The 14,443-nt window shown below is 36.1% G+C and overlaps 1 protein-coding gene across 1 annotated transcript in view; it reads right to left on the bottom strand.

Annotated features, from left to right (window-relative positions):
* HMCN1 (hemicentin 1) overlaps positions 1–14,443 on the bottom strand; it is a 398,555-nt gene that overhangs the window by 124,793 nt on the left and 259,319 nt on the right. Inside the window, exons 40-44 of the mRNA XM_033093361.1 lie at positions 14,086–14,209; positions 9,230–9,405; positions 6,796–6,892; positions 2,963–3,085; positions 2,023–2,184 (exon numbers count right to left, since the gene is read on the bottom strand). Of these exons, the coding sequence (XP_032949252.1) occupies positions 2,023–2,184; positions 2,963–3,085; positions 6,796–6,892; positions 9,230–9,405; positions 14,086–14,209 (682 nt within the window). The remainder of the gene's footprint in view (positions 1–2,022; positions 2,185–2,962; positions 3,086–6,795; positions 6,893–9,229; positions 9,406–14,085; positions 14,210–14,443) is intronic.

The following is a 14,443-nucleotide window of genomic DNA, read 5'->3' as shown; positions in this document are numbered from 1 at the left end:
TTTTTGGGTAATATATACATTTTAATGATATGAATTCTTACAATCCATGAACTTGGACTACCTTTCTATTTATTTGTTTCTTCTTCAATTTCTTGTATCAATTCCTTTAGTTTTCAGTATATAGGTCTTTCACTTCCTGGTTAAATTTATTCCTAGGTATTTTATTCTTTTGATGATATTGTAAATGGGACTGTTTACTTAATTACTCTTTCTGATAGTTTATTATTAACATGTAGGAATGTGACCGTTTTCTGTAAATTGATTTTGTATCCTGCAACTTAGCTGAATTCATTTATTAATTCTAACAGTTTTTCGCTAGAATCTTTAGGGATTTCTACCTATAATATATCATGTCACCTGCAAATAGTGAGAGTTTTTCTTCTTCCTTGTGATTTAGATGCTTTTGTTTATTTTTCTTGACTACTTGCTGTGGCTAGAACTTTCAATACTATGTTGAATGAAAGTGGCAGAGTGGGCATCCTTGTTTTGTTCCTGATCTTAGATGAAAAGCTTTAAGCTTTTCACTGTTGCGTATATTAGCTGTGGATTTGTCATATATGACCTATATTATGTTGCGGTATGTTCCCTTTATACACATTTTGTTGAGGGTTCTTAGCAGAAATGGATGTTAAATTTTGTCAAGTGCTTTTTCTGCGTCTATTGAGATGATCGCATGGTTTTTGTCCTTCATTTTGTTAATATGGTGCATCACATTGATTTGCAGATGTTGAACCATCTGTGCATTCCTGGAATAAGTTCCATTTGGTCATGGCGTATGGTCCTTTTAATGTATTGTTGAATTTGGTTTGCTAATATTTTGTTGAAGATTTTTGCATGTATATTCATTAAGGATATTGGCCTTTAATTTTTTTTTTTTTTTTTTTTTGGTGTCCTTGTGTGGTTTTGGTGTCAGAGTAATGCTGGCCTTGTAAAATGAGTGTGGAAACATTCCCTCCTCTTAAATTTTTTGGAAGAGTCTGAGAAGGTTAAGCATTAAATCTTTCAATGTGTGGTAGAATTCACCAGACGGTCCTAGGTTTTTGTTTCTTGGGTGGTATTTGAATACTGATTCAATCTCCTTACTAGCAATCAGCCTATTCATATATATTTTTTATTTTTTTCATGGTTTGGTGTTGAAAGCTTGTATATTGCTACAAATTCATGCATTTCTTCTAGGTTGTTAAATTTTATCGAATATGATTACTGTAGTAGTCACTTATGGTCCTTTGAATTTCTGTTGTATCAATTGTAACTTCTCTTTCATTTCTAATTTTATTTGTTTAGTGCTGACCACCTCATCACTGCCAACCTCAGGCTTCTCATTATGTGAGAAAATAAACCTCTACTTGTTTAAGCCACTGAACATTAGTTATTCTGTAACTTTGCAGCTGATGTTGCCTAATTAATACTGATTCCAAGAAAGAAAATTAGATCAACTCTTAATACATATGTATGTGAGAAGAAAAATGGGCCAGTGTTAGTAATCCTGTGTTCTAGTGCCATTTCTACCACATACAAGCCATGTGACCTCAGTTGGTCATGGAATCGTCTCTGGGCTTAAGTTTTCATTAATGAAAAATGGGGGCAATAATTTTGTCTCATATTACAACTCAGGTAAAGACTAAAAGAGATAATTACATATTTTAAACACTTTAAAATCTTATACAAATTATTATTTAAAATGATATATTTTTACATATTATAAATATACCCTATGGTAAAATGCCATCCCCCCATTCTACATGTTCACTATCCTGTTCCCAACAAATTACAGCCACATTCCTGTGTCTGCCATGGCCAAGCTGATACAGAGTAGACAGCTGTATTGCTGAATAAATTACAGCAAGAAACAGAAACAGCTCATCATTATGTCAGCACAGTTTACATTTGTGGGTCTTATGAGAGGTATATCATAACCAAACTACTTTGAATATATCTTAAACTTATGAAGAAAAAGTAAAAGGGAAGGATGGAAAGATTTCAAAGAAAACTGTGCCAAAACCTGGCTAATCAATAACTTACTATAAACTTGCAGACTGTAGTCTTTCTTTGCAGTTCCAGCAACATTTGATGCCTCACATGTGTAGAGTCCTGCATCAGATTTTTCAGCAATTGAAATCTGTAACTGTCTGCCTCCAGATAAAGTTCTGACTCGTCCTGAAGAATCACCGAGCACTGGGGAGCCTACAAAGAAAACCAAATGGCAGAAGATGAAGCAAAAATATAAAGCATTTTGTGTACATTTGCTAATGAATATATATACTTATTTATTTACTTCCTATTTCAAGTACCTAGAAGGCAAAGGGCACTAAAAAATAATCCTACAGAAAAAAAGATTAGGAAGAGAAGGAAAAGAAGGCGGAGGAGGAGAAGAAAATACTTACCAAGAAAATCTTTTGCAATATTTTCTTTCAACCAATATTGCATTTAAAGAAAACATACGTAGGAAAATAAACAAAATAGAATCATAAAACAGTAAAGCAAAAATGATTTTAAAACCAGATAAAACTTTAGGTAATCTGTCTCATAACTTAATGGACATAAATAAATATTTGTTGATGAATAAATTGAAAATCTGTCCAACTGTAGAATTCAGTCTTAACACTCTACAAAGCCGTCACAAATACAGCAAAACTGTTTGCTTTAGAAAATAATTTTTTTAAACTTATTTTAAAGAAAAATATAGTTACAGGTGCCTTGCAGTGCATTTGATTAAAAAGCAATTAATACAGAAAATAGTTTTTTTCTGGGTGGCAGGTAATCTCAAAATTGAATATTTTGAGCTGTATAGTACAAAAGATTGCAAGTTGCACATTTCATATTTAATTACTCTGTCAAGTATTTTAGTATGCAAATCCCAGGAAAGTTTGTTAATAAATTGACAGGTTTGTCAAATAAAATAGAAATTCATCTATATTTTATTTATATTTAATTTTATAAATGTCAAAGGATGAAAACTGACCTCTCTTCTTCCAAATGAGATTTGGAGGTGGAATACCACTTGATTCACATAAAAGACTAATGAGATTCCCTTCAATGACTGTAAGTGGAGCAAGTTCATCAGAACCATAAATATTTGGTGGTACTGAAAGATTAAAAATAAAGAAAAAATACAAAATACAATTTTTTTGCAATCATGTTAATATAAAATTTCCCTAATAGTTTACATGTAAAACAAGCAAAAGGTTTGCACTCAAATGACACAGGAAATAATTAGCACTTGAGGTTAACATTTATCAACACCACATTAAAAGTCAACTGTAGGGCCGGCCCGGTGGCTCAAGCGGTTAGACCTCCATGCTCCTAACACTGAAGGCTGCCGGTTCGATTCCCACATGGGGCAGTGGGCTCTCAACCACAAGGTTGCCAGTTCAATTCCTCGAGTCCCGCAAGGGATGGTGGGCTGTGCCCCCTGCAACTAAGATTGAACACAGCACCTTGAGCTGAGCTGCCTCCCCGATGGCTCAGTTGGTTGGAGCGCGGGCTCTGAACTACAAGGTTGCAGTTCAATTTCTCAAGTCCCGCAAGGGATTGTGGGCTGCGCCCCTTGCAACTAGCAACGGCAACTGGACCTGGAGCTGAGCTGCACCCTCCACAACTAAGACTGAAAGGACAACAACTTGAAGCTGAACAGCACCCTCCACAACTAAGATTGAAAGGATAACAACTTGACTTGGAAAAAAGTCCTGGATGTACACACTGTTCCCCAATAAAGTCCTGTTCCCCTTCCCCAATAATAAAAAAAAAAATCTTAAAAAAAAAAGTCAACTGTAAGACATAGACTAAATACCTAATAACACACTTCAAATTTTGATAGACAGAAACTTAATTGTCAAAATATTCAGAGTGGCGTAGAAAGAAGAAGCCAATTTACTATAGACATTTAGATGTCTTGCACCAAAAACATGAAGGCACCTACCAAGTTTAAACTTAACCCAGTCATTTGTGTCTGGCCAGTTTTGATATCTCACATACTGAACAGAATTGGAAAACAACAGGCATGTAACACACAGTAAAGAACAGAGGCAAGGAATTTGATCTAAGAAACAGACGTTATCTATTCTAGATCGCACAGCCTGCTGCCCACTGGCCTCCACCTTCTCCTTGAAAAATTCAAAGTGAATCCTGACTACCCATGCTTCTCTCTGAGGCCTCGTCTGCATTTGCTGGCCCAACTCTCTCCTTGGCCACTTCTCTGGTTGCAATATAGTCAGGCAGCAGTTGCAAGCTCCTGGGAGTTGAGAAGGAGAATTCCGGGAGAATCCCCCTCTCTCCCCAATGCAGCTTTCAGTCATTCATTGTTCAGCCATCCCTGTGAAAGCCTCTATTCCTTTGAGGCTCACACCACCAATTTTCTTCTCTTTCTCTTTCTTACCACCATCTGTGAACTACATTCTTTTTCCGTTCACCAAACAATTTGCTCGGTGAGGATGCTCTTTTCCATCCTCTTTACCTGAAGACCTGCTATCATCATGTATGCAATCAGCATCCACATGTATAACCAGTCCAAACACCCTGCCTACTCACTTCCTTGAACTGTTCATCCCTTTCTCCATCAAAGGCTATAGGCTTTTCATCATCTAGAACATTCGTTCTATAAATTTACAAATTAGGGTACTCTCTGACAACCGCTCCACGTTTAGAGCTCTTTCACTCAATTTTCCCCAATTCTCAATTCATCGACCTGATTGATTCTCAACTCCTTTCAGCTTTCAGAAGTCTCCCAATCCAGCTGCCTACTCTTTTACTTACTGACTTCTCTATCCAGCTTAGATTTAAAGATCAATCATTGCAACTACTCCTTTGCCAATATTCTCAACTGCCATGCAGCACTGCCTTTCTATTTGGCAACACAGGATGGATCTTACAGTTTACCCTGTCATCACCTATACTACAGATAGAAAGTTGTACAGAAGAAAATGACAACTACATGAATTACCACCACTATAAACTCATGATCGCCAATCTAAACTCTACCCTCCGCGACTTCTATGGCCTCTATTAATACAAATGCTTGTAAATCTGTACCTATAATGCAGACCCCCTCCAACTACTTAACATTTCAACTTGGATGCCTTCCTTAGAGGCATTGTCGAACTTGACTTGCCCCAAAATGAACTCAGCCACCTTTGCTCCCTCTCCAGGCAAAGGATATTACTGTCCACACAGTCCAGCTGGCCAACCCATACTGACATCAATCCTTTATTCTTCTTTCCACCTAATCAATTAATCCTATTAATTCAATTTCTTAAATACTTCTAGAATTTATCTGCGTTCTTCCTAAAATACAGATCTGAACACACCAGCCCTCCTTTAAATCCCTTTAATGGTATTGTATCACCTTTAGAACCAAATCTATACTTTTAAAATGGATTTTAGAGACCTTCTTCAACATGCCCCGTTTAACCTCTACTACCGAATATCTTCTCACTCTGCACCACACCAGGCTCCACAGTGAATCATGTTTGGTACAGTGAATGCAGTATTATTCTGGTCTTTGTAATGCTCCCACTCTCTTCACAGAGCTAATACCTACTCATCCTTAAAATCTGAAATGTCCCGAGTCCATGATGTGTTTTCCTGCAAAACTTCCTATGATAGTTCTTAGGAAGTTTAATTGGCTGTTGAAAGATGTTTCTAGACCAGCAGAAGAGAAGTTCTGTGTGAGCAGTGTCATTGTCTTTTCTCATTAACCTCTCTGTGGCTACACGTGGCATAGTGTCTAGAACACAGAGGCACACTATGAATATTTTTTCAGTGAATCTATCCTTGATGTCTTAACATTCTCTCCCCTGCCATTCATTCTTCTATCTACTGTATATCTGCTTAGAAGCATCGGTCTACTCATTGGTAAAGTATACTTTGTGGTTTATGTTTAATTTGACCTACTAATTATAAATCATCACGAATCATTATTATAATCATTATAATAATCATTATTATAATCATGATTACTGTAATAATGATTTATGATGATTTATAATTAATAGGTCATTTTCTACATAAATGCATGCTTTTAAAGTTTCAAAAATATTTTTTCTCCATTGGCACCAAATTATTTCCTCTACCTATTTTTATTTTAAAATGTGTTTTTAAATAAAGTTTTATAAGCAAAATTAAATTTCAGCTCATTCTCTCAACAATTAAACATTTGAAAAACATATCCAAAATTAAGAGTGCTTAATATGTTATAAATGATTTTAAAAGTATTTAAAATAAAAATAAATACACTGGAAATGAGAGCACTTTTTAATGATTAGCAGACAACCACAGCCAATATAAAAGTTGTGACTATTCTTAAGAATTACATTAAATAGTAACAAATAGCAAACTTTCAAGTAAGGATAGCTAATCACACTGGTCAGCATAGTAACCCCATCTCCCACCCACAAGTACAAGGCTCTCTCATTCATTCACACACACAATTCACATATGTAATTTGCCCTTTTGACTTATTTTCCATTGACAAACCTACCCTCCATTCATACAGAATGCTCAATCATTAAAAGATCTTGGATGAACAAGCTAAAAGGCATATTACTCAGACAGGAGAGCAGAACCATTCTACATCAAAGTGACAGTAATTAACATATTTAGGTTCTTCAGGAAATCTATAGTTGATCTTGAATTAATTATGTGAGCTGATAGGCAGGACAGTTCAGCATCATCTAATCATACTGATTAGTTTCATGATCAACCTTAGTTACATGGATGGCATTTTAAGAGTTGACACAAATAATAAAAGGTTAAACCACACGCTGCATCATTTGCTTTATAGGCTCTGATCACACTTACCCAAAATATTGACGTTATAGTTTTTCTCAGTTTTCCCAGCAACATTTGTTGCCTCACAAGTGTAACGACCAGTGTCCTGAACTTGAGCATCTTCAATCTGAAAATAAAATCATGCTTTAAAACCACAGTTTCTATTTAATATGTAATTGAGGATTTTCTATTAATGTTATTTAGGATGTCTTATTTTTCATTTGTATTCTGAATATTTTCAAACATATGAAAAATGGAGAAATTGTAAAATGGATGGTTATATGTCCATCACCCACACTCAACACTTATCAAGATTCAACAATTTTCATCTCTCTCATACCTTGTCTTAATATCATTAACATTAGTTGTTGAAGGTCTAGATAGGTTTTTTACAATATAACCCAGAAAAAAATAGCACAAAAATAAAAAAATGACCACTTCTGAATAAGTTATTTAAGGCTTTGAAATATACAATCTTTGTATGTCTAGGATATTGTTCAGTAAAATAACACCCTTATTATTGGTTTATTATATCTTTTCTCCTATACTGGGTTTATAAGCTTCTTCAAGTCAAATATTACATTCAATTAGTCTCAGTTTCTTAGTACTCAATTTGGTACTTAGGAGTTAATTGAATATCAGTAAATATTTTCTATGTATTTATCTGCAACATGCATCAATACTCTATCATCACTCATTCATTGACTGTTCAGCAGTTAGTCAGAACCTTGTACAAGGTACTGCAGGTAGAAGATACAAAGAAGTATAGTGTCATATATGGTTTCTGACTTGAGTTTACAATCTGGTTGAGAATATAAAGTATGTGAACATCAAAAAAGAGTTTAATAATAAACAAGGTATAAATAATAAGCAAACAGTATGTGATTGATTGCTAAGTAACCATGATCCATTGCTAAAACATTCAAAAGAGGGAGAATCATTAGAGTTGCAGGTATCATTGAAATAATTTAGTATATACTTTCACTGAAAGTATTTATTATATAGAAGGATGCATATACTAGAAGTATTCATTTCCACGAGCTCTTCTCTCTTTGGCCCCCAGTGGGACCTGCATACTCCAGGGTGCCTGGCTGGCCTCTGTGGTAGGGATTCAATGGATCCCAGGATTTCTTCAGCATCTCTCTCCTGGCTTCCCAACAACACCAGGATCTGTGCTCTGAACAAATGAACCTGCTATACTCAGTTAAGTTTGCTAAGATGGTTCTAACCACTCATAGCTCCCCCAACCAGGGCTGTCTCCCTCTCCCTATATCATTCAGGTAGAGCTGAGGTTTGAGAGTTCTACCACTCACTTTCTAGAACTCTGGGCTCTGCCTCCGAGCAGGGGCAGTGCTCTTTGTTTCCCCCCCTATATAGCTTGATTGACTCATCCTACTTTGCTCCATCAGAGATTCTGGCCTTTCCTTTCTCACCAGCTCCCTATTATGGGATCATAATTCCCAAGGTCTCTACCTTCTTGCCTCTAACATATACCTTCACATTCCCTCCCAATCTCTCCGATGCTTCTGTCTGCCTTGTGTAAGTTTCTCTGCTTCCTGTGTGCTAATATCCATCACCTATTTCTCTTACTGACTCTTTGTTTGCTAGCAATAAATTGCCTTTATCAAGAGGCTGTGAGGTGCAGCAGATTCCGAAGCTATACTTCTGTATTTGCATCCCATTTCTGCCATTTAGTAACTGTGGGCAGATTACTTAGCTAGTCTTTCAATTTCATAACAGGCTTATCATGAAGATTTTATAAACATTCCTGAATCCTAATTCTTTAGCCTGGCTTTAAATGTTAGCTGTTACTTTACTCGAGTCAACCTTGTCAACATTATTTCCAAATATTCACTCTGTTAAATTTTGTTTTAGCCACATTAGCTCAGTTGCTTTCCTTAATCATGCCTTTTGTCCCATCTACGTACAAAAAGCCAAGCAGCCTTCCAAGACTATTCTAGACGATCACAGCTTCACCGTTTGCTATACCCCCAAGATGTATTGTCTGTATCATCCACTTGGTAATTAACTCCGACTTACAGCACTTACTACACTTTCAACTGAACTGTCAGTTTTTTATACGTTTATGTAAAATTAGAAAACACTGAGGGCAGGAAATGCATCTTACATTGTTTTGCATCCCTATCCAGAGCACCTAGAATGGGTACTGGCTGATTGGTTGAATGACTGAAGATGTGGCACTCTTTACAATATTCCTATATCTTCCCAGAAGCATTTTTAGATTGTTTCTGGCTACAAATATGGATAGAAAATTTAATATTTAAATCTTACTAAGAATAAAGTTTAAAAATATTACAAGTCTCATATATGAAAGGGTTCCTAGAATTTTCTAATATGAAATAAGTATAACACTTGTAAAGAACTTGCAAGTTTCATGGGAGCAATACCAAAGCCATGAGCTTAGGAGTAATATAAGAAGAAGTCAATGAATCTATAGCCTTACCTTTAACACACTTCCATTTTCAGAGATACTGAGGCCTGGTTTCTTCAGCAAGGGGCGGCCATCTTTGAACCAAGTCAGAGTAGGTGATGGGATAGCATCACTTTGACATAGCAACTCCACGGCTTGGCTAATAAGGACAGAGACGTTCTGTTCTTCTCCCATAATATTTGGTGGAACTAAGTGAAAGATGGGTTTCCCCTCAGGATAAAACAGGCCAGAATACTGCTTATCTTTATTAATCATCAGGACATATAGAGAATCACTCTATTAATTCTTTTAAGATGTAGGATCGCACTCATTCAAACATACCCTCTTTGAATCATTTGGCTCAGAATCAAGTGTTAATAATAAATCACTGATTAATGCTTTCCTGTTGAACAAAAAGAGTTTTCACTAACTTTTCTCTTAAAAAAGTTTTAGAACTGGAAGTTCTCACTAAGTGCCCATTTAAAAAACTTGTTGAACTAGATTTTACTGTTTAAGATTTTCAAAGTAATAAATCATTCATGAAATATTTTGGAAATAACAATGAATGAAAGCAAAAACACTTTTGATATTTATTTATATTTTTTGCAAAAGAAAATAAATTTAATTGTCACCAGAGGCAAAATAAAAATAAAAGAGGTGAAAGAGATCATCCAGTCCCATCCAGTCACGGTGTGCAAAACATAAAATGGGTGACAGATAATAGCTTATTTGAAATAACTCGACTAATTGGTGGCAAAGCCAGGCGTCTTCTGACTTGAAGTTTAGAGCTCTTTTTGGTTTTCCACGGTACTTTGTCAACTTTCTACAGAATAAAAACCATGTGGGATAAAAGGCACAATAAAGAACAAACTAAATCAGTGACCAGCTGTACAACACACTCACAATTACATAAAAAGAGGAAATGAGTTGAAATGTTAATGAGATTAAAATTTGAATTCCCTGGCTATAAGATTTGTCAGATGCTGAAATGTGTTCTGAGAGAAGTTTAAGGAATCTCCTTCCTTTGGGTGTATTGGAAAATAGAGTAAACAATCATTTGCCTCAGATGGTTTAGGTACAACCCTGCCAAGAATGAGAGGGTGGGCTCCATAACCTCTCAAGGATTCTTTCAAGCCTGTATTTATAATAATTCAAATACACAAACTAATGATGAAATCAAGCCTGTTACACAAAGGCCACTCCAAAAAAGCACAGGAGGGAATGTCCTTGGCCATTTCTCACTAAATCCCATAACTATTTAGGATTGTAGGCCATTTACCATATTTATAGTTTTTGTTTTGTTTTGTCTTACAGGAAAGGTTAAGTTGCACTGAAATGACTCCCAAAAGACTTTCCAAATGCTTTGGTAGAAATAAGATTGTTGTGGTGAGGAAATGTTGTTATATTCCATTAGCCATTGTTTCAGGCTTCATAGTGCTGGCATGTGGCAAAATGACAATGAATGCAACAGACTTTAACTAGTAACTCTGTGTTTCTATAACTAGGAGGTTTCTCTGCTACCATGTCTTCTATAGAGGGAAAGACATATGAAATGAACTAAGGGCACTTTCTTGAGCTGTTTCTGGATGCGACACCCAAAGGAATCGATGCTAAAAGAAGAAATGACTGGAACAGACCCATGGAGCATTTGTGCAGAGATTCACGATGCCCTTTCTGCTAAATTTAATAACACACACAGACATCTGGCTCTCGATAAACTTAAAGTAATCTATGGGGAACAGAAAACAGTGGGATTGTTTTCAACATGTGTCACATTAGATACAAGATACACAGCTAGTCAAGTTTCAGATGAAAACTGCTATAATATTAGCAAAATCAGCACAATTAGTGCCATTTTCTAAGACATTAAAAAAACAGATACATTCATCAGTCTTAGAATAGAAAGCCCTAAAAAGAATAGCCAATTTCACAGCTTGGAAATAACTTCAGGTAGTCTGGTCTCAATGGATAAAAAAAGTACCGTAACTATAGAAAAATATGTTTATCTTAGACTATTTGTAGAATTTACAAAAGAGCATGGATCCTTTATGGATCCTTGTAGAAGTAAAAGTCAGAAATAATTCAAAGCAGAATGCTAATTTATTTCTGAGTATTTTCTTTCAGTTACTTTTCTTTACAGCTAAGTGAGTTAAATCAAGTTCAAAAGGATACAAGATTTTTAAAATTGAGAGGGAAAAAGCAAAAAAAACCCCAAAACAATAGAGTATTTGTTTCTTAAAGAACATAAATTCAAGCAAATCTAATTACGGCTAGAAATATATATATATATATATTTAGTGATATATATATATATATATCACTAAAACACATCTATTTTTTTCTGTCCTGTCTTTCATTTCCAAATTTTTGTTTAGTCTGAGAAGAGAACAAGATTCTACCCTTTAAACCTTCAGCTTCCTTAGATGGTATCCCTACTTTGCGTTGTGGTTATGTTGCTTAGGAAGGGGTGGGTTGTGTCTGTTTCTCATCCTACACATTATACTTTTTAAATTTAATTACCGAAATTAGAACTGCCATAGGGTTACACTTGAGACCCTGAGGAATGTGAGGGTATCTATGAAAGTTCTCTGAGCTTATGGTAAAGAAAAAGTTCTACAGGAATCTAAATCATTTAAAAACTCAATCCTCTTGAAGGGGGTACCTCAGAATATGGTGAAACATACTCTGAATTTATACCACGGAGAAAATATTTTAATGAATTACACTTGTATATTGTAGAGACAGCTATTGTACTCACTGTCTACTCTTCCTTCCACCACTACTCTCTACAACATAAACCTGAAGGGGACTGACCTCTGGGGCTGCACATTCTTAGACTCCAATTAGACACAAGATTGCCACGGTTACTACTACAAATACAGGAATATAATGTATGGAAATAATACTCATACTGGAACACAGATTGTAAACTAATTTCAGATTAAAAACCTGGTTTAGTTTTTCACTCCTTTAGTAGCTTGTTATGCATATATATTTCAAATGCTAAACAAATGGACACAGTCTCAAACATATGTACATATTAGCTAGCCGTTTGACTTTTACAACATAGCAAAGATCCTGGTTTTCAGACGGAAAGGGTGGTAATGGGAGTATCTTAGCAAATGATAAAGAACAGTGATGCACATCTTTAGAACTCCTGGAAAATAACAACTCTTTCTCATCTTCCAGGTCTATTTTTGACACTAACCAATATAGGAATGGAAGGAGCCAATCCCAATTTTCACATTTGACTAAAAGTAAATACCAGTGTCACCACTCTGCCTGCTTGCTAATAACTGAATGATCTATTGTGTCACATACTTTGACTGATTGACGAATCATTCTCCAGGGGTATTTTAGATTGGCACATTCTTCATAAAGCAAAAAAGTGGCCCATTAAGGAAAGGAGTTAGAGTTCGTGCAGTTGGGCATTTTAGACCCAACTGTTATGTCAGACGGGGGGCACCAGCAAAGCAGGAGGTTGGATATAGACCCATGTGAACTAAAGAAGGAACAGAAAATAGAGATGCATAGAAAGCCCTTCGGTAATCTACTCATGCCAAGGGGGATGTTTCAGCTTAATGAGACATATACGGTATCCATGTTGCAACAAGGGGCCTTTTTATGAAAAAATTATGACTTATTTTATAAGTTATTTGTGATAATTACATGTGTTTTTGGCAAACTTAAATAGAGAAGTCAGCCCACATGATCTGGAGTGTAAAAATATTTATATAGTTGAATAGGAGTGAATTATTTGGAAGTGAGGTGGGACTTGGAAGAGAAGGACTGCATTAAACCGAAATTCTTTGAGGGGCCACAGAAGAAAGAAATCCATGGAACCAAAAACCAAGAAATATAGTGGAAATAAGACGCTGTGAAAAGCCAGAAAGGGCTCTAAATGCAAAGGTACTAAAATGTGGAGTGACAAGTGTAATCTACGGATGGAGGCCAATGAGGCCACAACTTTGTTCTGGGGGGAGGGGCTTGGCTGTGATGGCCCCAGGAAAGACCCCAGTACATAAGATACTGGGGTCTTTGTACTTTACAGCTGCATCAGAGATAGGGGGGGAAAAACTTGAATTTTGTCTAAGTTCATGCTTAGTTTAACTTTGGTTTTCAATTACAGATGACATCCAACATTATTTTATATTAGTTTCAGGTGTACAGCACAGTGGTCAGAAAGCCACATCATTTACAAAATGATCCCCCCAATGAGTCCAGTACCCACTTGGCACTATACATAGTTATTATCAGATTATTGATCATATTCCCATATTACATCCTCATGACTATTTTTATAACTACCAATTTGTACTTCTTAATCCCCTCCCCTTTATCACCCATCTCCCCAACACCCCTCCCATCTGACAACCATCAGGTTGTTCTCTGTACCTATCTATGAGTCTGTTTCTGGTTTGTCTGTTCATTTATGCTTAGTTTAAGTTTTGCTTCTCAAATAGCCTTTAATTCATAGACAGTACTAACTACAAAATATGCTAATTGTAAATACAGTTAAAAAGTAATAAAATCAAGGCTTCGAGTAGAATACTTGTAGACCAAGAAAGCTACTTGAACGTATGCTTGCTTTAGGGGCACGATTGTGTGCTCCAACTTGCAAAGCCGTTCTCCGTAGCCATGGTCCTCAGGGTACCCCATAAAACCAACACCCTACATGTCACATGTATGCATTTTAATGTCTCAAAGAGGAAAATTAGTTAAAGTTACATGTAAGGCAGAAGGGGAGAATCTGACTTGAACTAACCTTGTAATACCATTTCTACTGTTCCTAGTTTTTCACTGTCAAAAACTTCCTTTCACTTTCCTCAGTGATCTTAGGACTTAAACACAGCTATATCAGAGAAGAAATAATTATTAAAATGTCTCACCATATACTCTGAGGTCAATGTCCCTTTGCTTCTCCCCAGCAGCATTCACTGCCACGCAGGTGTATCTCCCTGTGTCACTGATTTGGGCGCTGGTCAAAGCTAGAATGCGACCCCCAGACAGAACCTATCAATGATAAGAAAGCTACATAACCAACATACCCCTTAAGAATAGCAGGTGTAAACAGATTTTTCGTCTTATTTTCTGAGGTTGATCAATTGACATTTGCCTGTGATTTCCACTTGGATATTTTAAAGTGGGCAAGCATCATTTAATCCCCTCTCATATCTGTGGGAGAAGACTGAGTGGCCAGAGCCAAACAAATTTGGTAATAACTGCTGAAAACAAGTCTTGATATAC

Source organism: Rhinolophus ferrumequinum, chromosome 22, assembly GCF_004115265.2.
Source record: "Rhinolophus ferrumequinum isolate MPI-CBG mRhiFer1 chromosome 22, mRhiFer1_v1.p, whole genome shotgun sequence".
In the NCBI taxonomy this organism is placed as follows: Eukaryota; Metazoa; Chordata; class Mammalia; order Chiroptera; family Rhinolophidae; genus Rhinolophus; species Rhinolophus ferrumequinum.
The sequence above is the reverse complement of the archived record's forward strand: the minus strand, read 5'-3'. Positions and strand labels throughout refer to the sequence as shown.